Below are 27129 nucleotides of genomic sequence, written 5' to 3'. Positions count from 1 at the left end.
GAGACAGGAAGCCATAAAAACCCTAGAGAAGAAAGCAGGAAATAGTCTCCTCGACCTCAATCGCAGCAATTTCCTACTCAACACATCCCCAAAGGCAAGGGAATCAAGAACAAAAATGAACTACTGGGACCTCATCAAGATTAAAAGCTTCTGCACTGCAAAGGAAACAATAAAAAAAAACTAACAGGCAACCGATAGAATGGGAAAAGATAGTTGCAAATGACATATTGGAGAAAGGGCTAGGATCCAAAATCTACAAGGAACTCACCAAACTCCTTACCCGAAAAATGAATAATACAGTGACAAAATGGCAGAAGACTTGAACAGACACTTCTCCAAAGAGGACATCCAGATGGCCAACAGGCACATGAAACGATGCTCAGCATCACTCAGCTTCAGGGAAATACAAATCAAAACCACACTAAGATACCACCTCATGCCACTCAGAGTCTCTAAAATGAACAAATCAAGAGACTATAGATGCTGGCAAGGGGATGTGGAGAAACAGGTACCCTCCTACACTGCTGGTGGGAATGTAAACTGGTACAGCTGCTCTGGAAAACAATGTGGAGGTTCCTCAAAAAACTATCATTAGAACTCCGCTATAACCTAGCAATAGCACTGCTAAAGATCTACCCAAGGGATACAGAAGTGCTGATGCATAGGGGCACATCTACCCTAATGCTCATAGCGGCACTTTCAACAATAGCCAAATCATGGAAAGAGCCTAAATGTCCATCAACTGATGAATGGATCAAGAAGATGTGTGTATATATATATATACAATGGAATACTACATGGCAATAAGAAAAAATGAAATCTGGCCGTTTGTAGCAAAACAGATGGACCTAGAGGGAGTCATGCTAAGAGAAATAAGTCAGGCGAAGAAAGACAGATACCATATGTTATCACTCATAGGTCTAACAGGAGAAACCTAACAGGAGACCATGGGAAGGGGAAAGAGGCGGGGGAAGAGTTGGAGAGAGGGAGTGAGACAAATCATGAGAGACTGAATGCTGAGAACAAACTGAGGGCTGAAGAGGGAGGGGGGAAAGTGAAGGGAGAGTGATGGTCATGGAGGAGGGCACTTGTGGGAAGGAGCACTGGGTGTTATATGGAAACCAACTTGGTAATAAACTATTAATAAAAAAAACAAACAAAGAGAGCCATCCTTGGATGTTATCACCATCACACGAATTAGCGTCTATTCAGTGTGGAAGAGTAGTATACAGAGGAGTGATTTCCTAGTGGAAAGGAACAGTGAGGGGCTATGAGTTGACTTGTGTCCCCCCAAAAATACATACCTCAAAGCCCTAACACCTAGCACTTCAGAATGTGACTTTATTTGGAGATAGGCACTTTTAAAAGGTAATTAAATTAGGGGCACCTGCATGGCTCATTTGCTTAAGTGTCCAACTTCAGCTCAGGTCATGATCTCACAGGTTGTGAATTTGAGCCTCACATTAGGCTCTGTGCTGAGAGCTCAGAGTCTGAAATCTGTTTCAGATTCTGTGTCTCCTTCTCTCTCTGACCCTTTCCTGCTTGTGCCTTCGCTGTCTGTCTCTCTCTCTTTCTCAAGGGTATAAATAAATATTTTTAAAAAGAGGAAATTAAATTAAAATGAGGTCACTGGTGTGGAACTAATCCAATATAATTGATTTTCTAATAAAAAGAGTTTAGGACATGGGCAGGTACAAAGGGAATACAGCATGAAGACACTGGGGAACCTGGTCATCTGCATGAGGAGGAGAGAGGCCTCAGAAAAAATCAACCCTGCTGAAACCTTGATCTTGGACTTTCAACCTCCAGAACTGTGAGATAATAAATTTCTGTGTTTAAGACATCTGTCTGTGGTACTTTGTTATGGCAGCCCCAGCAAACTAATGCAAGGGTCATTATGGAAGCTAACCTCCATATTGACCATCCTATTGCATTAAAAAAACAATGGCTTCTTCAAATGTCCATTGACTGATAAATAAATAAAGAAGTGTGGTACACACACACACACACAACACACACAGTGGAATATTACTTGGCAATCAATAAAAATGGAATCTTGCCATTTGCAACATCGTGGATGGAACTAAAGTGTATTATGGTAAGCAAAATAAGTCAGAGAAAGACAAATATCATATGATTTCACTCATATGTGGAATTTAAGAAACAAAACAGATGAACATAGAGGAAAGGAAACACAAATAAGATAACAACAGAGAGGGAGGCAATAAGAGACTCTTATATACAGGAAAAAACTGAGGGTTGCTGGAGGGGTTTATGGGTGGGGGATGGGCTAAATGGGCAAGGGGCATTAAGGAAAACACTTGTTGAGGTGAGCACTGGGTGTTATATGAAAGTAATGAATCACTAATTCTATTCCTGAGATCATGATTACATTTTATCTATTAACTAACTTGGATTTACATTTTTTAAAAATTTAAATAAATTAATAAAATGTATTAAAAGCCAAATAAAAATTTTAAAAATAATTGCTTCTTCAGACAAAAGGCTACATCCTGTCTTTATATAAAATTTCCAGAATAAGCAAGTCTGTAGAGACAGAAAGATTAGCAGTTGTTAGGGACTGGAGGTCCAGAGGAATGAAAAGAACTGCTAATGGCTATAGGGTTTCCTCTGCGGGTGATAAAAATATTCTGGAATTACAGAGTGGTGATGGATATTTGAGAATATACTAAATCCCACTAAATTGTATGCTTTAAAGAAGTGAATTTTATATGTGAACTATGTTGCAATTTTAACAAATGGCTTCTTGTTGCTGTTCCTGCTCATCAGTCAGAATTTTGAGGTAATCTTCTGGAGTGGGTTTTAGTCCTGGAGTTAGGCTGAAGAACACCAGAGAAATATATGCCAGTCTTCCTCCCTGCAGAAGACTTACAATTGAGTTGTGGTAATGAAGCATGGTTTTAAAATATTCCCAATGCATTATTTAAGTAGCTGCCAAGATTCCAGATTGAGTCTAGCCTGAGAAAGTCTACCACTGGGGAGATGCAACACCTCCATCACACCTCCACAGGCGCACTCCAGCTTCTGCTCCAGCTACAGTGGCCTGCCTTGGTCATGCATTACTGCTCATGCCTCAGTTTCCCTGATGAACAAACACAAGTCATTGTGAGGAGAATTAGAATAGAATTCTGGTTGAGAATCTGGGCTCTGTGCTGTTATATATGTTATAATACCACTCCTCCTCTTATGAGCTGTGTAGCCTCAGTCGGATTGTGCCCCAGATTTTTCATCTGGAAAATGGGGGTGCTACTTATAAAGAGCTAGGAACAAAGTAAGGCTCCGTTAACGGTAGCTATTTGATGATATTTATTGGTCCATGTGTGTGCACACACAACCAATAACAAAATTAACCAGTTTCCATCCTCTTTGATTTCCATAAAAGTCCTAAGAAATTAGGGCACCTAGGTGGCTCAGTCAGTTAAGCACTGACTTTTGGTTTCAGCTCAGGTCATGATCTCATGGTTTGTGAGTTTCAGCCCCACATCAGGCTCCCTACTGTCAGTGTAGAGCCTGCTTGCGATGCTCTCTCTCCCTCTCTCTCTATCCCTCACATGTTTTTTCTCTCTCTCTCTCTCTCTCAACATAAATAAACTTTTAAAAATAAAATAAAGTCCTAAGAAATTAAGAATTCTCCTTGTACTCAGGGAGACGTTGGAAGCTAACCTCCATACTGATAATTTGCTAATCTCCATTTGCTTATTGAATGTTTTCTGTGGGTCAGGCCTGTGCTAAGAGCCTCTCAAATGGTACCTTATTTACACCTCACATTCACTCCAGTAAAAAATGTCATTACCCTCAATTTTGAAATTAGTAAAAAGAAGCATTCAAGATGTTAAAACATATGTTGAGTGTCACACAGATGGTATGATGCAGGTTCAGGATTTGAATTCAGGTCTCTAGATGTTAAAGTATGTGCTCTTTTGACATAACCCATCCTGTGCCCTTGACTTCTGTTCTTGAGAGGTGGTGGGCTAGGATCCCTCAGCTGCCACCCCTTCACAAAAGGAGTGAAACTGAACCATAGTTGAGGTTCCCAACTGAATGCCACCTATTGAATCCTCAGTGATAAGTTCAGGTGACTCAACCCCTCTGAGTGGACAGGTGAGGATTGATGAAGGAGGCTGGAGAGAAAGCTTGGGAAATGTCTTTGCAAGACAGACAAAAAGGAAGAAGCAGAACGTGGGTCCTAACTTCTGATGGCTGGCTCCATCTCACAAAGGGATATTCTTCTTGCCTTCTGAAGAGGTGATGCTAACTTATGTTTATTGAGGGCTAATTCCACCAGACATGATTCCAGTGCATCACACAGTTTACCACACTCAAACTGCTCAATAAACCTGAAGAATTTGAGGCAATGCAAGTTTAAGTAATCTGCCCAAATTTGCAGAGCTTGTAAGAAAAGGTATGCCATGCAGAGGGGAACCTGAGCCAAAATTTTCAACCTCTGTATTCTACCACTTCTCTAGGACATGATAGCAAGTGTTTGTTGGAGCAGGGAGGGTGCTCTTTGTGGCAGACACCATCCAAGTGCCCCAGAAATAAATGAAGTCAACGTATCTACAAAGACATGCTATAGATAATTGCAGACAATGAAAAGAGGAACATTCTTCACCCTGTGCCCTGTCACCTTATAAATATAAACTACATAGCCAACAAATTAAATGGTATTTATTATGCAAAACCCTTTGGTTTCAGCCTGTCTGTGAGTTTTAAGAGCAAGCCCAGAGCATCCCTTTGTTTCCAATCCTTGTTGTTAGGAGTACTTGTTGAACCCTGATGAGAAGTGCATCCAAGTGGCAAACAATTATGAAATCCACCAAATGATTTTTAAGGAGAATCTCAGCATTCAAAGATTGTTCACACATGACGTCAACACCTACAGGGATGCAGGGCTGCTACGCATGCACGCAGGGAGCCATGGCTGCAGAGCAGAGCCTGCCAGGCAGCACCAAGCCCTCATCCAGTCCTACAGGGAGAAAAGAGTACATGCAAGTATTTGGCACTGCAAATCTATTGCCTCTGAGAATTCCTCTTTGTCAACAAAGGGATAATCCTGGAGGCCTCATGGAAGCACAAACTCAAGGACTTCTGTAGAAATCATAGGTATGCAAGAGCTGTGAGATGAAGTGAATCCATCTCATTTAAGAAGTCTCTAGCTAGAGCCATTTCAGTGCTCTGCTATTTTATTTCTGGCTGTTATTTAGCTGTCACAGAACTTGTGTACTTTAGAAACTCACACATTAGTTGTTGGCTTACCTGATATGAAATAAAATGAGGAAATCTATGTTATCACTTTATTTATTGGAAATTGCACCCAATTCTTATTGTTTCAAATTAGCTGTTATAAATGCCTTTGAGCAAAATGCTTTTAGTAACCTCATGCTCTTCTGTATAAGTCAGGGCTCTCTAGAGCAACAGAACCTGTAAGATAGGTAAGTAGGTAGATAAGACAGATGATAGACAGACAGACACAGGCAGATAGATAGATAGATAATCTGAAAATAGAAAGAGATTTTAAGGAACTGGCATATATAATCATAGGGGCTAGCAAGTCCAAAGTCTATAGGGCAGAGTGGCAGTCTGGGCAGTTCAGCAGGAATTGATGTTACAGTCTTGAATCCAAGGGCAATCTGGAGGCAGAATTCTTTTTCTGGGTACCTCAGTATTTTCTTATATCTTCAACTGATTGAATGAGACCCATCCACATTATGGAAAAACAATTTGCTTCACTCAAAATGTACTGATTTAAATATTAATCACATCTTAAAAATACCTTCACAGTAACATCTACACTGGCATTTGACCAAACAACTGGGAACCATGGTCTAGCCAACCTGACATAAAATTACTGATCATACCTCCCCTCTTGACCACCATTAACTTCCACCAAGGATGGCATCTCACATTATAGTTACTACCTTTCTACATCCCAGTAACTTATAATCTTCCTTTCTCCCACTTTGCTTATCAATCTTTCCACTTTATCTCTAGATTTGCACTGTTCAACATAGTAGCTATTTGATACACATGCCGTATAAAATTTTAATTTTAATTAATTAAAATTAAATGAAATAACAATTCAACTCCTCACTTGCACTAGCCATATTCAATTGCTCAATAGTCACATGTAGCTAGTGGCTACCATATAGGACAGTGCAGACTAAAACATTTACCTTATTGCTGAAAGTCTCATTTAATAGAACTACTCTGGATGCTTCTTCCTCAGATATTGACCCTTAATCTTCAAATTCCAGGTTTGGAGTCTCCTCGACCATCTGGATAGTCATGTAAATCCTCTTTGAGAATGTTGTACAAAGGCATTTTGATGCACTTGTGTATTAACCAGGCTAAATAATGCCAGATGCTGAAACAAACAATCCCCAAACCTCAACGGTTTAACACCATAAAGCCTTATTTCTTGCCCAAGTCACATCCTGTACTCTTTTCAGTCATTCTCTCTTCTTCCAGAGCCACAGAGTTCTCTGTTAGAATCTCTGCATGTAGCTGGCCAATGAATGAAAACTGGGGAAGAGAGTATAGGATATTTGGGGGCCACACCTAGAAGTGACTGCATCATTTCTGTTCACATGTCATTGGCCAGACTCAGTCATGTAAGACCCATATAAATTGCTAGAAAGGATGAGAAATGTAGTGTCAAAGAGGAAAATGAACAGAATGGTGAACACATAGTGCTATATCACAGCATATAGAAAAAGGCATTCTATGTCAATAAATAAATATTATTCCCAAATAAATGAACCATGTATATGTGAAAACCCTCCTGTATACATTATATTTTACACAACCCATAAAAGAAAATAAAAAATATCAGTAGGTATTGGTAAATAGTAAATGGTGGGTTTCAGGCCGTGTAGAATAGAGGTTAAGAAAGGATTTTGAAGGGGAGCCTGGGTGCCTCAGTCGGTTAACCATCTGACTTTAGTTCAGGTCATGATCTCATGCTCTGTGCTGACAGCTCAGAGCCTGGAGCCTGCTTCAGATTCTGTCTCCCTCTCTATCTGCCTCTCCCCCATCACTCTGTCTCTGTAAAATGAATAAACCTTAACACTTAAAAAAATATAAAGGACTTTGGAATTGGAAAAGGTCTGGAATTGGAATCTAGAAAAGCTACTTACTGCTAGCTGGCCAAGAAGACACTGGCAGCATAATCTTAGGCCAGTTGTTTAAATGTGTGGTGCCCTCAAAGGACCCTCATGGGGTTTAAATGAATGAGGTAATAAATGCTTACCTGAGTATAAATGCTCGGTGGCTGGAGGGATTGCATCCACAAGTACTTGTGACAGCCTTTTCTCCTACCTTCTTTTTTTCTCTTACCTTCTACTTTGGAGGTAGAAGGTAATATCTTACCTTCTCTTCTCACAAACTGAATTTTTTCATAGCATACAATGTAAGGTCTAATATTTCTGCATAGTGATTGCAAAAATGAAATGCTGTTTCCATGTTGTAGGTTTACTTATTTCTCTCCCCGCCCCCACCCAAATTCACCTGTTGATGTCTTAATTTCCAATACCTCAGAGTGTGACCTTATTTGGAACTAGGGTCATTACAGATGTAATTAATTAAGATGAGGTCATACTGGAGGAAGGTGGGTTCCTAATCCAGTATGACCAGCGTCCTTATAAAAGGAGACATTCGGAGATGCGCATGTACACAGGGAGAGCACTATGTGAACACGAAGGTAGATCGAGACATCTATGAGCCAAAGAGTGGCAAAGATTGCCATAAGACCATTGGAAGCTTGGTGAGAGGCACGAAACAGAGTTTCCCTCGTAGCTCTCAGAAGGAACCATCCATGCCAACACCTTGATCTCAGAACAGTTCTGTTACAGCTTCCAGAACTGTGACACAATAAAGTGCTGTTGTTTAAGCCACCCCATGTGGGGTATTTTAGTATGACAGCCCTAGGGAAAAAATATAATATCCAAGCAGTTACTGACTCAAATATACAAGATCTGTCTTTAAAATGGCATTTAAAAACTTAAACTTTAAATTGTCAAATTCTAATTTCAACATGTTTCCAAAACTAATTTTCCATTCATTGTACTGCTTTTGAGCTTACAAAAGCAGCAGTTTCACCTGAGTCACCCTAAGATCCGTGTCTACCAGGATAGACACTGGCTTCCCTTGCTGTTTGCTTAGTGGGGCTCGTGGAGACCCATGTTTAGAATAATTCAATGGTATCACACAGATTGCCAGCTGTGTGACCCTGGCCAAGTCCTTTACCTGCCCTAAACCCTTTTTTTTTTTTTTTGTCTAAAAAATAAAGGGTGACTAGATTCTAACTTCCACCTAAGACATTCTACAGCTTATAAGAAGCCCTGCCCACCTTGGCAGACTTGCTGGCCTGTAGACCAGGTAAGTAAAAGCAGAGCTGCTTATAGAAATCAGTTCTGCTAATGTAAAAGGACTTAAGAATAATATTAAAAGACAGTGCTCTGGCAAATTAAATATTCAAAGTGAAGAACACTGCATTTATTAAAAGTGTCACCATTTAGAATGCATAATTTTAGCATAAATACTCTAGAAATATTCACTTACTTTGCTATGTGCTATTGTTAATAAAGGAGGTCCTGCATCTAGATTTGTCATATGTCATTAATAAATCAACCATAAAATGCAAATTGTAATTATTTTGAATTATTATTTACTGTTTAATTATATTTAGTTTTAGGCTCCCCTAAAATGGCCTAATAAAAATTTGAGATGCTAAGTGACTGCTTCATCTGCTTACTCTGTGTATTTGCTGAAAATAATCAGTTATATTAATTGAGGGATTATTCCCTTTAAAAAACGTACCTGAGAGTGAAACTAATAAAATATGCTAAAAATATGTATATTTTTTTCTGCCAGAGTGGGAGCAAAATGTAGTTTGCACTAAAATCAGCAAAATAAACATTTGTACATTATCATGAAATGAATCTGGTGTAATGATTTGATACAACAACCAAAAAACTGAACATTCGTACTACCCTCAGACCCAGGCAAGAGAGCCACTGCCCCAGCTTCTGTGAAGTACAGAGCCCGTTCTTGCTCTTTTTTGGCCATGCTACTCCATACAAAGCAAAGAGGCCCCAAGGCCAGGGGTGCGTGCTTGCCTGAAGCTCATACACACACACACACACACACACACCCTTCTAGAACACATTCCAGGTCCCTACCACATGAATATTCTTTGCTCAAAGGGGCCCAAGCTCCTTTCCAAGGACTTTAAACACTTCTTTCCTGGATCCTTCCTGCGAGGGTGACTATCACTGGTGTGCTCACCATCAGGCTTGATGCACGGTTAAGAAGAGACTAAGGTGGGGATGACAATAGATGTGGGACTTGTGGACTGGAGTGAAGGAGACACATTACTGCCTGTGTGGGGAGCCCCTCACAGTGCAGGACTGAGTCTGGAGGTGGTAATGTAATGCCCAAGATTTCAATATCACCCCCAAAAACCAGAGACCACCAAGGAGACTGAGTCACGCATGTAAAAGCAAAGGGCAGTTTTATTACAGCTTAGGCTCGCCGGGCCTAAGTTCGGTCTCACAGCCTTCACCAACGCAGTGGATCCGTGCTGAGAGCCCCGAACAAGGGCTGAGTAGGGTTTTTATGGGGTTTAGGAAGGGGGAGTTACAAGAAATTGTGACATAGGTACAGTGATCCAATCATTATCGAATAACAATATTGGCAGCAACTTTAACCATACATTTGTTTAGAGCGTTCGTTACTTTTGGCGGGACCCAATTACAACATTTAGGGTATCTTTGAAATTAACCAATTACAGAGCAAGTTCAGGGCCTTATTCGGTGACTATCGAGTTAACTTTAACATTAGGTAATGGGGTCCTATCTAAAGTTCCCATCTGCAGGTCTCACTCTTAGGAATGTGGAGAGGGGTAGCTGGCCTTTCCTGATTGGATATTGCAAGGTGGTCTCTCCTGCCTTGGGACATGTGTAACAGCCTAACAGTTCTGGAGAAACTGAACCTTAGACCTTCTAGTTTAGAGGGGGATCTTGAGGCTTGTCAGAGTCTGTTAGGTTCAGATCTATGTTCTTACAGTAAATAAGAGGGTAAGTTGGGGAAGGTGTCACAGAACTAAATTCCCCTGTGGCTTTCCAGGTTCTTACGAAGATACATTATTAGTCAAGTTTGAAGGAGAGAATATAGTTTTTCTACAACACATCATCATGATTTAGAATTGTTTAATACTTCAAGAGACAGTATAGAGGCCTCCATGTACTCTTGTCCTAACCTAGCAAATACGAAGGGAAGGATGAGTAACATCATAGTTTTATACTGCCAGCCTTTAAGTGGTCCTTACTAATGATCAATTTAGTAGCTTAAATCACGCCTAAGAATAAGTGAAATTAATGACTGAGAAAAGAAACCAAGTGAAGAATAAGAGAGTAAAGAAACTCTATACTGAAGTAGTTCCTTTTCTTTTGCCCTGTGAGTTTGGAATATGTTTATTTTCTGCAGGAAGCTTATATCCCAAGATGATGATGATGATGATGATGATGGTAATGATGACGATAAAAACTTGTGTGTGGCCCTCTTATAAACATTATACGCATTAATTAATTATTATAACAGTGGCATAGTTGGGTCCTGCACTAATAGCCTCCCTGTCTTACAGGAGGAGATCTAGGCATCAAGAGGGTAACTTGCCAGCAGTCACACAGCTGAGCAGAGGAAGAAGAGATTCAAGCCCAGGAAGTCTGGGTCCAGAATCCATGCAGAAGGAAGTGAAATTAATGACAGTTTGTACACTGAGTTTCGTCTGCACAAACAAATGTCTGCTTCACGAATAACTAGTTTGCAACTTTTCTGTCTTCATCAACCAACAGTGTCACCAGCATTAACCACATCCTTGGGTCAGCATGGACTTTTAGTCGAGTGGTTGTTTACTGTCAGGACTGAGTGCAGTTGCTTAGTATTTTGGGTTTGTCTTTTTTGTGGTGTTTTGTTCTGCTTTTAAGTGTGGTAGTAAAACAAGTTTAGCACAGTACCTGGCACTCAGAAATCCTGAAAGAAGGGAGGGATGGCTGGTGGGAGGAAGGAGAGAGAGAATGAACTTTGGAAAATTAATGCAGTCTGATGCCAAAGGCAAAAATGATCAGGTGAGAGGCACCTGGGTGGCTCACTCAGGGTTTGTGAGTTCAACCTGTCTATGGAGCTCTCTGCTGTGAGTGCAGAGCCGCGGTGGATCCTCTGTCTCCCTCTGTCTGTCCGTCCCCCGCTCATGCGCGCTCGATCTCTCTCAAAAATAAACATTAAAAAAAAAAAAGGATCAAGTTAAGTGCTCCCGCCCAGTGGTGCCCCCCACCCTCCCATTCTCTACCAGGGTAGGGGGTTGGTAGGACCGCTTCTCACTTGTCCCTTACAGGGGCTCTTTGCCTCGGAGAGGGCTAGGGTCTCTCTCATGAGAGGGAGGCTGCAGACTCCTGCGGAGAGGCCGGGACACCGCGGGTACTCCGCCTCCTGCCTGGCCACAAGCACTGAGAGCATCTCCCAGTTCCCTTGGAGACCGCGTGCACAACGCTACAAGACGCCCCGCCCCCTTCCCCGCCCCCTTCCCCGCCCCTCCGCGGCCGTCTGTCCCGCCCATCCACGCCGCCCCGCCCCTCCGTGACCGTCTGCCCCGCCCATCCACGCCACCCCTCCTCCTCCCCGCCCCTGTAGACCTCCGCGCCACCCCCTGTTCGGCGGCCTGCGCCCTGTTTACCCGCGGTGCATGGTGGGGCGGTCGCCTAGGACAAACCGGCCACCCGACAGTCCCTTGGCGGTGCGGAGCGAGCGCGGAGGCGGCAGCATGCGCCCGGCCTCCGCATCCTCAGCGCCTCTGGTGAACCCCGAATACTACGAGAGGCTGAGTCGCCTCCAGCACGGGCTGCGGGACAGGTACGGCCTACCCGGGGCGGAGGGCGGGGAGTGGGCCCGGCCGAGGCTTAGCTGGTGCCCTAACCCCTGTTCCTTGCCACTCCCCGCACCGTGTTTCCCGGGGCCCGGGTCCGCTTACGACGCCCCCCAAGTTCCTGGTGGGGCCTGGAGGACAAAGTTTACCAAATACCATGCCTTACTGCCTTTATTGGAGGTCTCCGCCGGAAGATGCGGCCGCATCACTGCATTTGCCCAGAAGTGAGAGTGGCAGTTCTCCTGCCTGTCACTCTCAGTCACGCCTTGTGAATTTCTCTATTTCCCCTTCTACACGCGTCCTCCCCTGTCTCTCTTCAAATTGTCATCCCACCCTGACAGCTGCACTGCATCAATGATGACAGGTCCAGGAACGCAGGCGGGGAGTGTGTGTGTGTGTGTGTGTATGAGAGAGAGAGAAAGAGAGAGAAACATATGCTCTATTAAAATGCAAGAGACATTTTGGGGAGGAACGAGGGCTGGCCAGATTTCCAGCAAATTGGTGAAATTTACAGCAGAAGTCCAGCTTCCAGAGGGTTCATGATACTTAATGATTAAGACATGAAAGATGAATGAGAGCCACTGAAAACAGCAGATCTAAGAGCACAGAAAGAAAATTATAAAGCAATTTACTATAAATAACCACATAAAGGATAAGTTGTTGGAACTATTATTTAGCTGCTAAATTAATTGGAGTTGGAAATCTCATTAGTTGACAAGAAAGGAAATAGATATTTGGATCACTTGATAAACAAAGCATTTAATGAATGTTTAAGTTACGAAATCATTTCAGTGAAGAGGAGAGCTTTGTGTGTGACAATTCTAAAATGACAACAATAATTACATGTAAAAGCAGGAGTAAGTGCTTATGAAAAGGAATTAAATTAATCTTATCCTAGATTTAATTTTTGTCAAACATTTATAGAGTATCCACAACAGGCCTCCTTAATTGTCCTCACCATATTTTATCCCTCAGTCTCTTTCTGTATCCTGTTTTCTTTCTGACATATTGCCACTCACCACTCCAGGGACCTCCTCACCTCCAACTTAAAAAAAATCACTTCCTGCAGTGCCTTCCACATGGCAAGTATTGATCAACCCATTCCCTAATTTATGTGATCTTTGTATTTTTATAGCACTGTAGACAAGTGGCTTAAGTAACTTGTTCCCTGCTGATCAGGAAAATTCCAGGAGGCGGAGGAGGGGCTTGACAAATATTTGTTGAGTGAATGGCAGACATCCTAAAGTCAACCAGCCACCGTCCAGGTGTTATGAATGTCTTGTATACAACATACAACACTGTAGCCACACATTGTCACTAAATCATGACCATATTTTAGTCATCCAGGAAAAGTGAACAGTATGATATTTCAAAGACGGTATTAAATGTCTGCACATACCTTATAATTGAAAGGCAAGACACTGCTCTGCACATTAGTGCACCCAAAGTGCTTTTTGACTCTGTTCTGTTAGAATAATAGCTTAGTTACCTCAGGCCTTTAGTTATTTGTATCTTTTAGCCCAACTTCTTTTTTTTAATGTTTCTTTTTTCTTTTATAGTTTATTTATAGTTTATTTATAGTTGGTTTCCATATAACACCCAGTGCTCATCCCAGCAAATGCCCTTCTCCATGTCCCATCACCCCCCTTTCATTTTCCCCCTCTCCCATCAGCACTCAGTTTGTTCTCAGTATTCAAGAGTCTCTCATGGTTTGCCTCCCTCCCTCTCCCCAACTATTTTATGTTTATATATTTTTAAGAGAGAGAGAGAGAGGGAGACACAGAATCTGAAGCAGGCTCCAGCCTCTGAGCTTCAGCATAGAACCTGATGTTAGGCTCAAACTCATGAACTGTGAGATCATGACCTGAGCCAAAGTTGGATGCTTAACTGACTGAGCCACCCAGGCGCCCTTCTCAGTCCAGTTTCTAATTTTAAAATGTTACTGGTTCAAATGGCATTCTTTCTAAAGTAAGTTCATTGTGAGTTCAAGTTCATTTTTGCTTCCATGCTAGGAACACCTGGCTGTTTATAGTCCTTATGGCATAATAACTTTGTAATGATTAGTACTCACTTTATGTTTAACACTTAATGTTTTAACTGTTAAGCAGGGTGAGGCTGTTGAAATTATATAAGGAATTCAAGTCAAATTTTATAGCCTATTCACGGTTCTGCATTTGCAGGTTTTAAAGAAAATTTTTTTAAGTCAGTAAGAATCTGTTGCAGTGTGTATTCATCTTTCATTTTAAAAGTCTATAACTATCTCCAATGTATAGTAAGCGCAGAGGCAAATAACTTTGGATAAAGAGAAACTGCAGTAGACATGTAGAAATTTGGCGTCTACTCTAGGAACAGTTGTGTGACCTTGAATAGTTTGTTCAGCTTCTCTGAACCTTAGTTCTTCACCAGAAATAAGGAGCATTGAATTATATGTAAGGTAAGATCATAGATTTTTTTTTCTCTAGTAATGAGCTTCATACTAAAAAAGTTGAAATCTAGTTTTGCAGGGTGCCTAAATGGCTCAGTCAGTTAAGTATCTGACTTTGACTCAAGTCATGATCTCACAGTTTGTGGGTTCTAGCCCTGCATTGAGCTCTGTGCTGACAGCTCAGAGCCTGGAGCCTGCTCCACATTCTGTGTCTCCCTCTCTCTCTGCCCGTTCCCAACTCATGCTTTCTCTCTCTTCCTCTCTCTCAAAATTAAATAAACATTTTTTAAAAGAATCTGTAGTTTTGCAAAGCAGCAAGTAATGAATATCATTGTTTGTATCCTATTTGACTGTTTGAATGTACTTCCTTTTTTTTTTGTTTTTTAATTTATAGTTTATTGTCAAGTTGGTTTCCATGTAACACCCAGTGCTCTTCCCCACAAGTGCCCCCCCTCCATGACCATCGCCCCCATTCCCCTTTCCCCCTCCGTCTTCAGCTCTCAGTTTATTTTCAGTATTCAAGAGTCTCTCATGATTTGCCTCCCTCCCTCTCCCTAATTCTTTCCCCCTCTTCCCCTTCCCATGGTTCCCTGTTAAGTTTCTCTGGTTAGACCTATGAGTGCAAACATATGGTATCTGTCCTTCTCCGCCTGACTTATTTCGCTTAGCATGACACCCTCGAGGTCCATCCACTTTCCTACAAATGGCCAGATTTCATTCTTTCTTCATTGTCATGTAATACTCCATTGTGTATATATATACACACACACACACACACACACACATCTTCTTGATCTATTCATCAGGTGATGGACATTTAGGCTCTTTCCATGATTGTTGACAGTGCTGCTGTGAACATTGGGGTACATGTGCTCCTATGCATCAGCACTTCTGTATCCCTTGGGTAGATCCCTAGCAGTGCTATTGCTGGGTCATAGGGGAGCTCTGTTGTTTTGTTTTTTAACCCATCTCAGTGACCACAAGGATCTAAAACTTCAGAGTCCTTTTAAAAGCTGCATCCCTGGGTCATCACAGCTGCTTTATCAGTCCAGGAATTTCCTGGAGGTAGGAGATAAAAACAACTTGCCCTTCCCTGGCTGAGACATTGTGGTGTTAGCTGGTCTAATAACTGGGTCTTTCCTTTGTAAGTGGTATATTTCTAGCCCAGATTGTCTCAGCTGAAGTCACACATTGATGTACTTATAGAGTCTTAATTTTTTCCTCTTTATAATGGTGTTTTCTCTGCACTGTGGTGGAGTCAATCATAGAATCTTAAAGAGCCTGCTGGAGTGACTTGTTACAGTGTGTGTAGTGCCACAAGCATGGTAGAAACATGTGAGTGGAATTGACTCTTATAATTATATAAAAACATCCCTTTAAAAGGCCCATTGACCAGCCCCAGTTCTTTCAATGCCAGTATTGATTCAGAGTGAGATATCATAATAGTCTAGAAATTGATTCTTAGTTGAGTAAAGCTGAAGTTTGTGTTGAGGCAAAAACAGAATAACAAGTGGCTTAAAAGGAGAAAAGAGACCCATGTGGCTATGCTCTAAAGACCACCCAGTTGTGTTAACCTTTGAATGGTCCAGGGGTGCCTGGGTGGCTCAGCTGTTTGAGCGTCCAACTCTTGGTTTCTGCTCAGGTCATGATCTTTCAGTTGTGGGATCAAGCCTGCAGCCTGCATGGGATTCTCTGTCCCTCCCCCCCTCTGCGCATGTGCACACACACACTCTCTCTCTCTCAAAACAAAAACAAAACAAAAACAAAAAACTGGGCACCTGGGTGGCTCAGTGGTTAAACCTCCAACTCTGTTTTGGCCTAGGTCATGATCTCATGGTTCGTGGGTTCAAACCCCACATTGGGCTCCTTGCTGACAGTGCAGAGCCTGCTTGGGATCCTCTCTTCCCCCTCTCTCTGCCCCTCCCCTGCACGCTCTCTCTGTGTCTCTGTCTCTCTCTCTCTCAAAATAAATAAACATTATAACAGCAATAACACAAACCTTTGAAAGGTCTAGGTGAGGGGTACAGGTGACTGAAACCGTAGGCTATGGATACACATCCCAGGGCTGGTGTTTCAGATATTCTGAAATAAAGATTTAGTATGTAGGGGTTGCAAGTGATCATCCCCATAAACCTTTCTCTGGCTTAAAAAAATTTTTTTTAATGTTTATTTTTTTTTTGACAGACAGAAACAGAGCATGAGAAGGGGAGGGGCAGAGAGAAAGGGAGACACAGAATCTGAAGCAGGCTCCAGGCTCTGAGCTGTCAGCACAGAGCCTGACACAAACATAAGATCATGACCTGAGCCAAAGTCGGATGCTTAACTGAGGAGCTACCCAGACTTCCCTCTGTCGCTCTTTATTAGGGATAAATATCTTGTTTTAAGTCTTAAATTTAAGCTAGAAATGAAAAACAGCATTTAGAAGCTCTGCAGAGGAGGTTGGGAAAAGGGCCTGTGATTAAGAGTTAATGAGATTAGCATTATGTTGTTTGGAGCCAAAGGCCAGGCAGTGTTTTTTGTTTTTCACCATATGAAGTATAATAATAGAGAAGTGTGACCTGCAGATGTCTGTATGTACAGAGCAGGAACAAAGAAGTTTTATGTTCATGATTAAAAATAACTTGCTGTGGGGTACCAGGGTGACTCAGTCAGGTAAGTGTCTGATTTCAGATCAGATCATGATCTCACGGTTTGTGAGTTCAATCTCCACGTCAGGTTCTGTGCTGACAGCTCAGAGCCTGGAGTCTGCTTCAGATTCTGTCTGTTTGTCTCTCTCTCTCCCTCCTCCACCACTCATGCTCTGTCTGTCTCTCTCTCAAAAATAAATATTAAAAAAAAAATTTACAACAACAAAGAAGAACTTGCTGCACAGAAGGTGATGGATTTCCCAAAAGGCTGTGGTCCTTTTTCTCTAGAAGTCAGAGGTAAATTTTAAAAATTATTTTGATTTTTAATTTTTTAAATATTTTTGAGAGAGAGAGAAGCAGGCTCTATGCTATGAGCTGTCAGCACAGAGCCTGATGTGGGTCTTGAACCCATGAACAATGAGATCATGACCTGCGCCAAAGCTGGATGCTTAACAGACTGAGCCACCCAGGTGCCCCAAAAATATTTTGAATTAAATTCAGGCTTACAGAAAAGTTGCAAGTATAGGACAAAGACTTCTAGTATTCCCCTCACCGAGAATCCCCAACTCTTAACATTTCATCCCATTTTTTCTATTTTGTCTATCTACCAACCTGTCTAAAATCATTAGTCTTTTATGAACCATTTGAGAAGTGCAGATATGATGCCCCATTACTCCTAAAAATTGACTATTTCCTAAAGCAAGGATGCTCCCTTACATGATCACCTACAACTCTCCCAGTAAGGAAATCAACACTGATTGATACCAGTACATGGACTCCTATCAAATTTCACCACCTATCCATTTTGCCAACTGTTGCAAGGCTGTGTTTATTCTTTATTTGTCCAGGCTCTCATCTGTGTGCCCATGTTGCATGTCTCTTTCGCTCCCCAGCTCCAGTCTGGAGCTATTCCTTAGTCATTCCCTATCTTGTGTTCCTGACAGTTTCATAGAGATAGCTTTCACTCCAGAGGGTGATCCTCAAGCTGGGTCTGTCTGATGGTTCCTCATGACCAGACTCTGATCACACTTTCTTGGCAGGAATAGCATAGAAGTGAGGCACGACCTCAGGGGCATAAGGTTATAGATACACTTAGGCTCCGCCTTGTAATTTAATGAAAGCTAGCTCACTATCCACTCATTAATTGTATATGAACTAAGTATCCTATTGAACATGAAATCTTAGAAGAGGAAAAAGTGACTAATAAAAATTTCTAACATGGAAACAATTATACCATATTTCCTTCACTTCTCTTTTAAGAGAGATGAGAAAGTAAAGATCACTTTAAAAAATGGGGTCTCTATGAATTTTTTCCTTGTAATCTTTTTTCTGTTTTAGACATGGGCACACCCCAACTGAAGAATAGGTTGTGTTCCCTAAGCCAAGATTCAGTATTTGGATTTTGGACCCCATTTTCCCATTAACAGAATTTGGTTAAGTGGTAGTTTCCATTATAGATTATGCTAAACAAAAAAATTTACTTATAATGTAGCTAACAGAGTAGCTTTTGAGATTTTTTTAAAAGGGAAAACATATCTGAAGGAAAATGGAAACTAATATCTAAGAGCTCCAAAAATGGAACGTGGGCTCAGCCCCTTTCCCTTAGAAGGCCACTGAGGTCACCTTCTGTTGGAAACCTTGTCTTTCAGTCTGTTTTTTTTTTTTTCCTGGCATTTTTCTTGTAGACATTATGTGATTTCTCTTTTGGCTTTTAGTTAATATTAATTTAGATTAGCAGTTTGGCTTCAGTTGAAGCTGGTACTTTGGTGGTAGAATAGAACCCCCTGTAGTTAACCCCCCACAATTACCTTTCTGGGATTGAGGTGGCTAGTCCTGTTCAGCAGCTTTACCCTGTAACCCCTTGGCTTTGGCTCATGCCACCTCTGCTGCCCATTTTCTCTTCCCTCTTACCAAACTTGGGCATAGAGGTGTGCAGGGTAAGGTCTGTCCTTTAGCTTACTGCCAGCAGTCACCTGAACAGCACGAGCTAATAAGTCTTTAGTGGGAGTAGCTCCAGGGAGTGGCAGTGACAAATCAAGATGTAAGAAAGATATGAAAAGATATTCCTCCAAATTTGAAGTAATCATGTTAGGGGACTTGGTCTTTCTTAAACATGAATGGGGTTTGGTCTACTTTTCAGAGACTTGGCTCTGCCTGAGTCTGGTTGGGAGCAGAGCAAGCCACCAACCTTCAGTCCAAGGTGGATTTGTGGAAGTGTGGTGTCTTTCCCTGGCAGCAGCCCCATCATTCACATGCCACTCTCCAGAGAAATCTGGCCGTATGATATTTATGTTGCTTATTGTCTGTCCTTCCCCACTAGAATGTCAGCTGCCTGACAGCAGAGGCCTTGGTTGGCTTGTTCACCATGAACATGTTAGTCTTCAGGACTAGAACAGTGCCTGGCTCATCATGGCACTCAAGAAATACTTGTGGAATGAATGAACCTGCCTTCCAGTCTTTTCTTGGTGCATTTCCCCCATTTACTTTGAAAATCTTGATATTTTTGCTTCATATTGGTATCATTTTGCTTTTTAGACTTCCATGGTGACTACCAAATGTTTTTGTGACTTGGGTTTCAAACAGCTGTCATTTTCTGCTTCCTAGAGAGCCCAGAGATGCATTCTCACAAAGGATAGTTACAAAAGAGATCATGTTCTAAATCCAGCTGCCTATTACTTATCAGTATAATTTATTCATAAAGTGTTTTCTTTCTATGTTATAGTGAAAAAAAAAGACTGGACCTGGAAAGGAAACTTTATGAGTATAATCAGTCTGATGTCTGCAGGTAAGGTGTGACAGTGGGAGCAGGTTTTCAACCATTTGGCATATGTTAATCAATAAAAGTGTAACCCTAATGTATGTTACAGATATCATAATTGCAGTACTTCTACCATTCTCTTAGGTCTAATGTATAATCATTTCAAGTAAACACTGAAATTTAATATAATCACTATCAAATATAGGAATAAATTTGGTTAAAATTTGTGTAAAATAAAAAGATTTTCTTTTCACCATTTGGTATTGTGGTATTTCAGGAATCTATTTTGCTTAAATATCTGAGGAATAAGCTGCATCATAGTCTTTATCTTTTTGATCACAACTTAAACACATTGAGCCCATGTAATGATTAAGGCATAATGACTATAGCTGACCTTTCAACACACTGTTGAAGGCAAGGTTACATGATGTCTCATTTATTCATGGATATTTGACAATGCCTCTGAAAATTATAATGAGCAATGGATAATATACATGTTATCCTTTCCAGGTTACTCTAATGTGAAGAGCCAACTTTTAATATTTTTAATTCTATTTTATGGAAATTGAGCTTCATCCTTAAGCCAAATGTGGTTACCTTGAATAGTATTCATATGAAAAATTTCTGGCTATGATAGCATTAATTTTGTGATTTAGCCACATCACGAAATGAGTGAGAAATGAAAACACCTCATCCAGAAGAGAGAAAAGACTTTAAAACCAAATCATACATCAGGTTCATTTATTTCCTTATATGCAAAATTATTCTTTGGTTTGAGGATTTAGTGTACTTCCAGGGATACCGGTCACAGTGGCTAGCGATATGTCCCCAGTAGTTCTAGAAGGGATAAGAAGCCAGTGAAATAGTGTAAGGAATAGCAGTGTTATGGATGCCATGACCTCAGAAGTGGGCCCAAGTCTGAGAGCATTTGTGGCAACTGCCGTTTTTCTAGCTTTCAGCTACGAGGGCAGCCGACGGAGTGTAGGCTTCTCCTGCAGCCTGTTTGGGGGCAGCTTCCTGTCATAATGGTGGTGGGAGGGCCAGGTGAGAGGAGACTGGAGACTTCTAGCAAGCCGTCAGTTTGCTGAGTTTGTTCCCCTCTTATTTCCTGGAAGACAGAGGGTATGATTTGCTAAAAATATCCCTCCTTTCACTGCCTGACAGGATAAAATCCAAACTGTCTGGCATGGCTCTTTCAACCTGGTTTCCTCCTGGGAAGGCAGAGTCTGAGACAAGTTTATATGTAGATGGCCGTTTATTTTAGGAAGTGGTCACATTAAACTGGTGAGCAGGGCTGGGAAGGATGAAATAGGAGCTGGTCACTGCTGTGTGCACCTGGGGCTCCGTCCTTCCAGACCTTCAGAGGAGCCATGTAGATGGCCTCTCTGCTCCTTACAAGGGTCCACTCAAAGGAGAGAAGGGGGGGCGCCATGTTCCTATTCGTAATTCCACAGTGGACATGGCCTACCAGGGAGGTGTTGACTCCTCACATCCATGCTGCAAATTCAGAGGAGCAGCCCTGGAAAACCAAGATACCAGGTACTGTCATGGCTGGCAGAGGAAATGCTGGGCCAGGAGGATGTGAGGAGGGCCTGAGAAGTATCTGGAAGAACAGCTTACCAGACCCTCCGTTATCTGTCCCTGGTTCATTTTCATCATCACTTTCACCAGCCTCCACTAACATGTTTCAAAGAATCCTCATGTGTGAAGCATGAGGAGGACTTCCGTAGTATCATGTGAGCAGGTGGGTTTTGTTGCCAGCGACCTCTGTTCAGTCTGAGCCCCACCACCAACTAGCCATGTGCTGTTGCAGTAATTACTTCAACATTCTGTGCCTCCATTCCTTTATCTGTCAAATGGGGATAATGGTAGCTATGAGTACTTAACAGAGCCTTAAAGCGGTGTCTCACCCTGTGTAAGAGTCAATAATTTATTATTTGTTACTATTTTTATCAGGATTACTACTAATCTTCTTAATTGTTGCCTTTTAGCTGTCCAATATGCTATTTCCCCTGCTTGCGTGTTTCCCCTCGTCCTCTCACCCTTTGCTTTTCCCAGTTTTGGGTTAATTCTCACCCATCTTTCATGTCTAAGCTAAAAATTAATTTCTGTTGGGAAGGCCTTCCTGACCCCTTCAACTGGGTCAGCTTGCCTCGTCTGTAAGAGTCCCTGGCAGTTTCCCTCTTAGCATTTATCACACTGCATTGGACTCATCTAATTTTTTGTTTTCCCTGTTGACTAGCTGAGTGGCTTTCCTATCCACAGTGCTGACTATATGAATGACTGCATGGATGGGCAGATGATTGAAGTGGTGAGCTTTGAAGGTTAATGTGGGCAGGAAGGAAACTAGACTTTGGGTGGAGAAGGCAACTAGACTTTGTACCTACTCCAGCTGGACGTTGGCTACCACCAGCAGCTTCACCAAGTGCCTGCAAGTGAAAGACAGAATGTTAGGTTCCACCTCCATTATTGTCACTTAGTGTCGAAAGTGGCAGACATGGGCAGCAATAAAACCAGTCTTAAGCTTTTTTTTCCAGAAGGAAAAATGGGGAGAGCTAACCAAGGTCAAAGCACAGAATTATTAGACAATAAAGGATTGCTTGAAAAATTTTGGCCTAGATGTAGAGGTTTAAGATCTGTTGCTGATTAATTTTTAATATTTGCAGCATCTACTTTTTTGTGATTTTCATCTTAGTTTTGCTTGATAGAAGAATGTGAAAACTGTGAGCACTGACTAATGTATAGAATTATTGTGTCGGTATATTATACTGCTGAAACTAATATTACATAGTGTGTTAACTATACTTGAATTAAAATTAAAAACTTTAATAAAAATGTTGAATTATTTAATTTTATTTTTAATGTTTATTTTTGAGAGAGAGAGAGAGAGAGAGAGAGAGAGAGAATGAGAGAGAATGAGTGGGGGAGGGGCAGAGATAGAGGGAGACACAGAAGCTGAAGCAGGTTCCAGGCTCTGAGCTATCAGCACAGAGCCAATGCAGGGCTCGAACTCACAAACTGCGAGATCATGACCTGAGCTGAAGTCAGACACTTAACTGACTGAGCCACCCAGTCGCCCCAAATTATTATTTTTTTTAATTTTTTAATGTTTTTTATTTATTTTTGAGAGACAGAGAGAGACAGTGCAATCAGGGGATGGTCAGAGAGAGAGGGAGTCACAGAATCTGAAGCAGGCTCCTCCCAGTAAGCTGTCAGCACAGAGCCCAATGTGGGGCTCTAACCCATGAACTGTAAGATCGTGACCTGAGCCAAAGCTGGACGCTTAACCAACTAAGCCACCCAGGCATCCCAAATTATTTTATTGAACTAACAGTAGAAATGCTTCGTATCAGGTACTCATGTTGTAAAACTTGTTAAGAAGAAAGAGCTAGAATGAGCAGTGTTGGTTCTGTGAGAAAGGTGGGCTGCACAACTTGAGCCATTCAGGGTGCCTCTTCGTTTATTCATTCATTCATTCATTCATTCACTCATTCATTTTTGGAGAGAAAGTACACTAGAGCAGGGAAGAGGGGCAGAAGGAGACAGAGACAGAATCTTAAGCAGGCACCACACCCAGGGTGGAGCCCGACATGGGACTCAGTTTCACAACCCCAGGATTATTACCTGAGTCAGAATCAAGAGTTGGATGCTCAACCAACGGAGCCACTCAGGTGCCCCAATGTGTGCCTTTTGTTTTACACTTTGGATGAGATTCTCCAAAGGTTTTTTCAAAATTTGAATTGAGGCACAGCCCATATATTATCGTAAATATTTTTAAAATAGAGTAGGTTGTTGCAATTCCTAATAAAAAAATTAAAAATATCATCTAAATGAGAGTTTTTTGGGTATTTTAAATTTCAGAATTTCTCAATGTTTATGGATTGTGGTTTATAGTTTGGTTCTATTTCCATATGAGCAGGTAGTTTTGAAATTGTCTGTCATAAAAAGAATGCTAATGGGCTATTCATCCAACCATGGCCACATAGCTACCGCTCTTGAAACCACATTTAATTTGAGAAAGAAATCCATATAAATCTTTATTGTGTGAATGTTATAATGTAGTCTTGTATACATTTCTCAGGAGACTTATGCCTGGATGTGATACTCAGTGATGTTGCATTAATTTCTTCTCTCTAAAAATGCGTGTACGTTTTGCCCTTTAGCTTTCAGTGTTTAAGTAAAGTATCTCAGAATACATCTCATTAACAATTTTGTTTAAGACTATTCTCTTCCTTTGATTTGTCAGTGACTAACTGCATTGTTTACATATCTGTTTTTATTTTTCTAGAGTTAAGCTGAAGTATGGGAAGCTAAAGAGATACCTGAAAGAAATATGTGAATCAGAAAAGAAGGCTCATATTCGAAACCGAGAATATTTAAAGCAGTTTGAGCGTGTCCAAGCTCATGTTGGACATTTTACTACAAATACAGAGAAGCTTCAGGAACTGAAGGTACATCTTGTTTTGTACTATTTCTCTCTCTCTCTCTCTCTCTTGCTAAAACTGGAAGGAAGTAATGAGCACTAAGTTTCAGATCAGTGGTGGTCATTAATGTTCAGTTATTCATCCATAAGATTAATTGCTCATTTGCTCTATGATTTACTATGTGGCCAAATTTTGATCAGGGAACTTGAAATTGCATTTTCTCAGATTCTCCTTTAATTGAGGAATTAATGGAATATCTGACTTTTGTTTTACTGCACAAATAATTAACTTGTAACAGGCACAGACCCTAGTCACTAGTTGGCACAGCACCTGGCACATGGTATTTGTGCCTCATGACTGAATTTGAGCACATTAGGGTTCTCTCTAGAGACCGCCTCCTTCTTTAAAGGGTTTTCCCCTGGGGTCTGCGCTCCTCTGTTCCTGTCAGGCAGTGTGTTGGGAGAGACGGAGAGTAGAACTGGCCCCACGGAGTTAGCCTTCGTGCTCCTCATCTGTGTGACTGTGTGACTGCTCTCCGCAGCCCTCTCTGATTCGGGCACCCCATTCCTCTAAGGTGCTGGGCCACGTCTGTTCCACAGAGTATGCCCAGTGTGGGGGGCTAGGCCTTTTTTCTCTCACCATTGCTGGCCAAGGGTTCTTGCTCAAGTTAACCCAACCAAATACTGGTTACAGGAGAGAAGTTGGCTTTAGTTACTCCCCTCTCTATTTTTTTCTCTAGCAATTTCCCCCCACCCCGAGCCTTTATTTCAAGTACACAGAAAAATGAAAAGATTTTTATAATGAACATTCATGCAGTGGTCCAGATGTTTGTGTCCTGAAATTCGTATCTTGAGATCCTGTCCCCAAAATGTGAAGGTATTCATACCTGGGGGCTTATGTCCTGAGGGTGGAGCTCTCATGGGTGAGATTAGTGCCTTCTGGAAGAGGCTCTGGAGCGCTTCTCCCGGGAGAGGACGCAGTGAGAAGGTGCTGGCTCTGAATGAGGAAGAAGGCCTTCACCAGAAGGTGACCGCACTGGCACATTGATCTTGGCCTTTCCAGCCTCCAGAACTGTGAGCAGTACATTTATGATGTTTATAAGCCACCTAGTCAGCTTTTTGTTATAGCCTCCTGAATGGACTAAGACAACTCACATACTCTGCATCCAGATGCAGGAGTTATAAATATTTCACCATATTTGTTTTGTGTATGTGTGTATCTGTGTGTGTACATTTTTTCCTGAGCTGTTTAAAGTATGCTGTGGGCACCATGACGTTTCTCCCCTAAATACTTAAGTGTGGATCTCCTAAAACACAGTATCCTACATAATCATACTACCATTATCACACCCAAGAAAATTAATAATGATTTCATAATACCACTTAATATGTACCTGATATTTAAATTTCCCAGTGCGTCCCAAAATTTTCTTTATTTTTCCAGACCAGGAGCCAACTAGGGTTCATATTACATTTGCTATTGAAGTTTTTCAGTCTCTAAATATAGTTTAGTGTCCTACCACTCTTCCTTGTCTTTTCTTTTTTTTTTTTTTCCATGACACTGGCTAGTTGCTTGTAGAATGACTCACATTCCAAATTTGACTGGTTATTTCTTTGAGGTATCATTTAACTGGAAATTTGGATTAGACCAGCCCTCCCCAGTAGAACTTTCTGTAGTGATAGAAATGTTCCCTGTCTATACTGGTGCTAATGCAGTAACCACTAGCCACACATGACTACTGAGCACTTAAAATGACAGACACTAAGGTCTGAATTTTTAATTTTATTAATTTTAATCAGTTAGATTTAAATAGTCAAGCTGAACTTACATACGTCCTTCTGCATCCCGTCAGGAGGCTTGAGTTGTGATATCAGGTGGTCTGACCTGAGTGAGGTTGAGTTTGATGTACTGGTTATAAGATGGCAAGCTCTAGAGCTCTCTTATAAGGTGAGTTTTTTCCCTTTGCAGCTGAGCAAATAATCTATGGAGTGGTAGTTTGACATCTTGGGAAGATCTTATTTCTCAATAGCCTTTTACCTAGTGGTTTTAGGATCCTTTAATGATGCTTGAATCAGTATAGTGGAGGTTGTGGAATGGGGGTTTTCTGACTTGATCTTCCTCTTTACTAGTTTGAATTCTTAAAGAAGAGCTGTTTTTCTTTCTTTTCTCTCCTCTCTCTTTTTTTAAGTATCACCATGAACTTCTGAATTTGTACTTAGTGTATTATCAGTTACTATAATTATTCTTTGGCTGTTCATATTTTCCCAAATTATTCTTGGGAGTGTCTCTTCAAATTGGCTTCTATGTCCTTTTGACCTGAACTCATTAACCTGAGCCTTCTTTGCTTTGGGGAATGTGTTCCAGGTTTACTTTATATGCCCCTGCCTCAGACATGGAATTAGCCTCATTTCCAAGGAGCTGTGGTTCCTTTTGGTGGGGAAGGGTATTTAGAAACCAAGATCTGGAGGTTGAATGTGCTCAAACAACAGCAAGTTTTAGCTACCGAACTATGGTTTTTTTTCTCCCTTAGTATTCAAGTAGAATACTTAACATTCAAAAAGTAATTGTTATTATCAATGTTGTCAATCTCTTTGCTCTTCAAAGATTCCAGAAAGAAAATAAAAGTGGTGGATCAAGCAGGGAATTTTGCCTTCCCAATACAAAAAAAGGAAATAATAGAAGATTTCCTTTTATTTTCACATTGATGCTTTTTTACTTAATTATTGATTTCATGATATAGCCAAATGTGAGAGGGAGGAATTTAAAAGGGAGAGTCATGCTTTGTAAATATTTTTATATTGAGAGCATCTGAATTTTGGATAAAGAATGCCTTTTGAAAACAATCTGATGGTACAGAAGAGCAGATTATGTAGCTACTGTTGGGAAAGATGGGACCTCCATTGGGAGTTACCCTGAGTCCAAAGCTGAACGCAGGCATCAATCTTTGAAACTCC

At 41.3% G+C, this 27129-nt stretch overlaps 1 protein-coding gene across 5 annotated transcripts in view; it reads left to right on the top strand.

The window, feature by feature from the left end:
• The first annotated feature begins 11730 nt into the window (after positions 1–11730).
• Positions 11731–27129, top strand: part of KIZ (kizuna centrosomal protein) — a 125849-nt gene continuing 110450 nt past the window's right edge. The window contains exons 1-3 of one of the 5 annotated variants that reach the window (XM_029917654.1): positions 11731–11928; positions 19716–19778; positions 24040–24202. In XM_029917654.1, the coding sequence (XP_029773514.1) occupies positions 11762–11928; positions 19716–19778; positions 24040–24202 (393 nt within the window). In that variant the 5' untranslated portion in view covers positions 11731–11761. Of the gene's footprint in view, positions 11929–19715; positions 19779–24039; positions 24203–27129 lie in introns of those variants that run through there. The other 4 variants (XM_029917652.1, XM_029917655.1, XM_029917653.1 and 1 more) reach the window with 4 other exon arrangements.

The sequence above is a fragment of the Suricata suricatta genome, chromosome 12, assembly GCF_006229205.1.
Source record: "Suricata suricatta isolate VVHF042 chromosome 12, meerkat_22Aug2017_6uvM2_HiC, whole genome shotgun sequence".
Classification (NCBI taxonomy): Eukaryota; Metazoa; Chordata; class Mammalia; order Carnivora; family Herpestidae; genus Suricata; species Suricata suricatta.
Note: the sequence above shows the minus strand (reverse complement) of the source record. Positions and strands in the feature narration are given on the sequence as shown.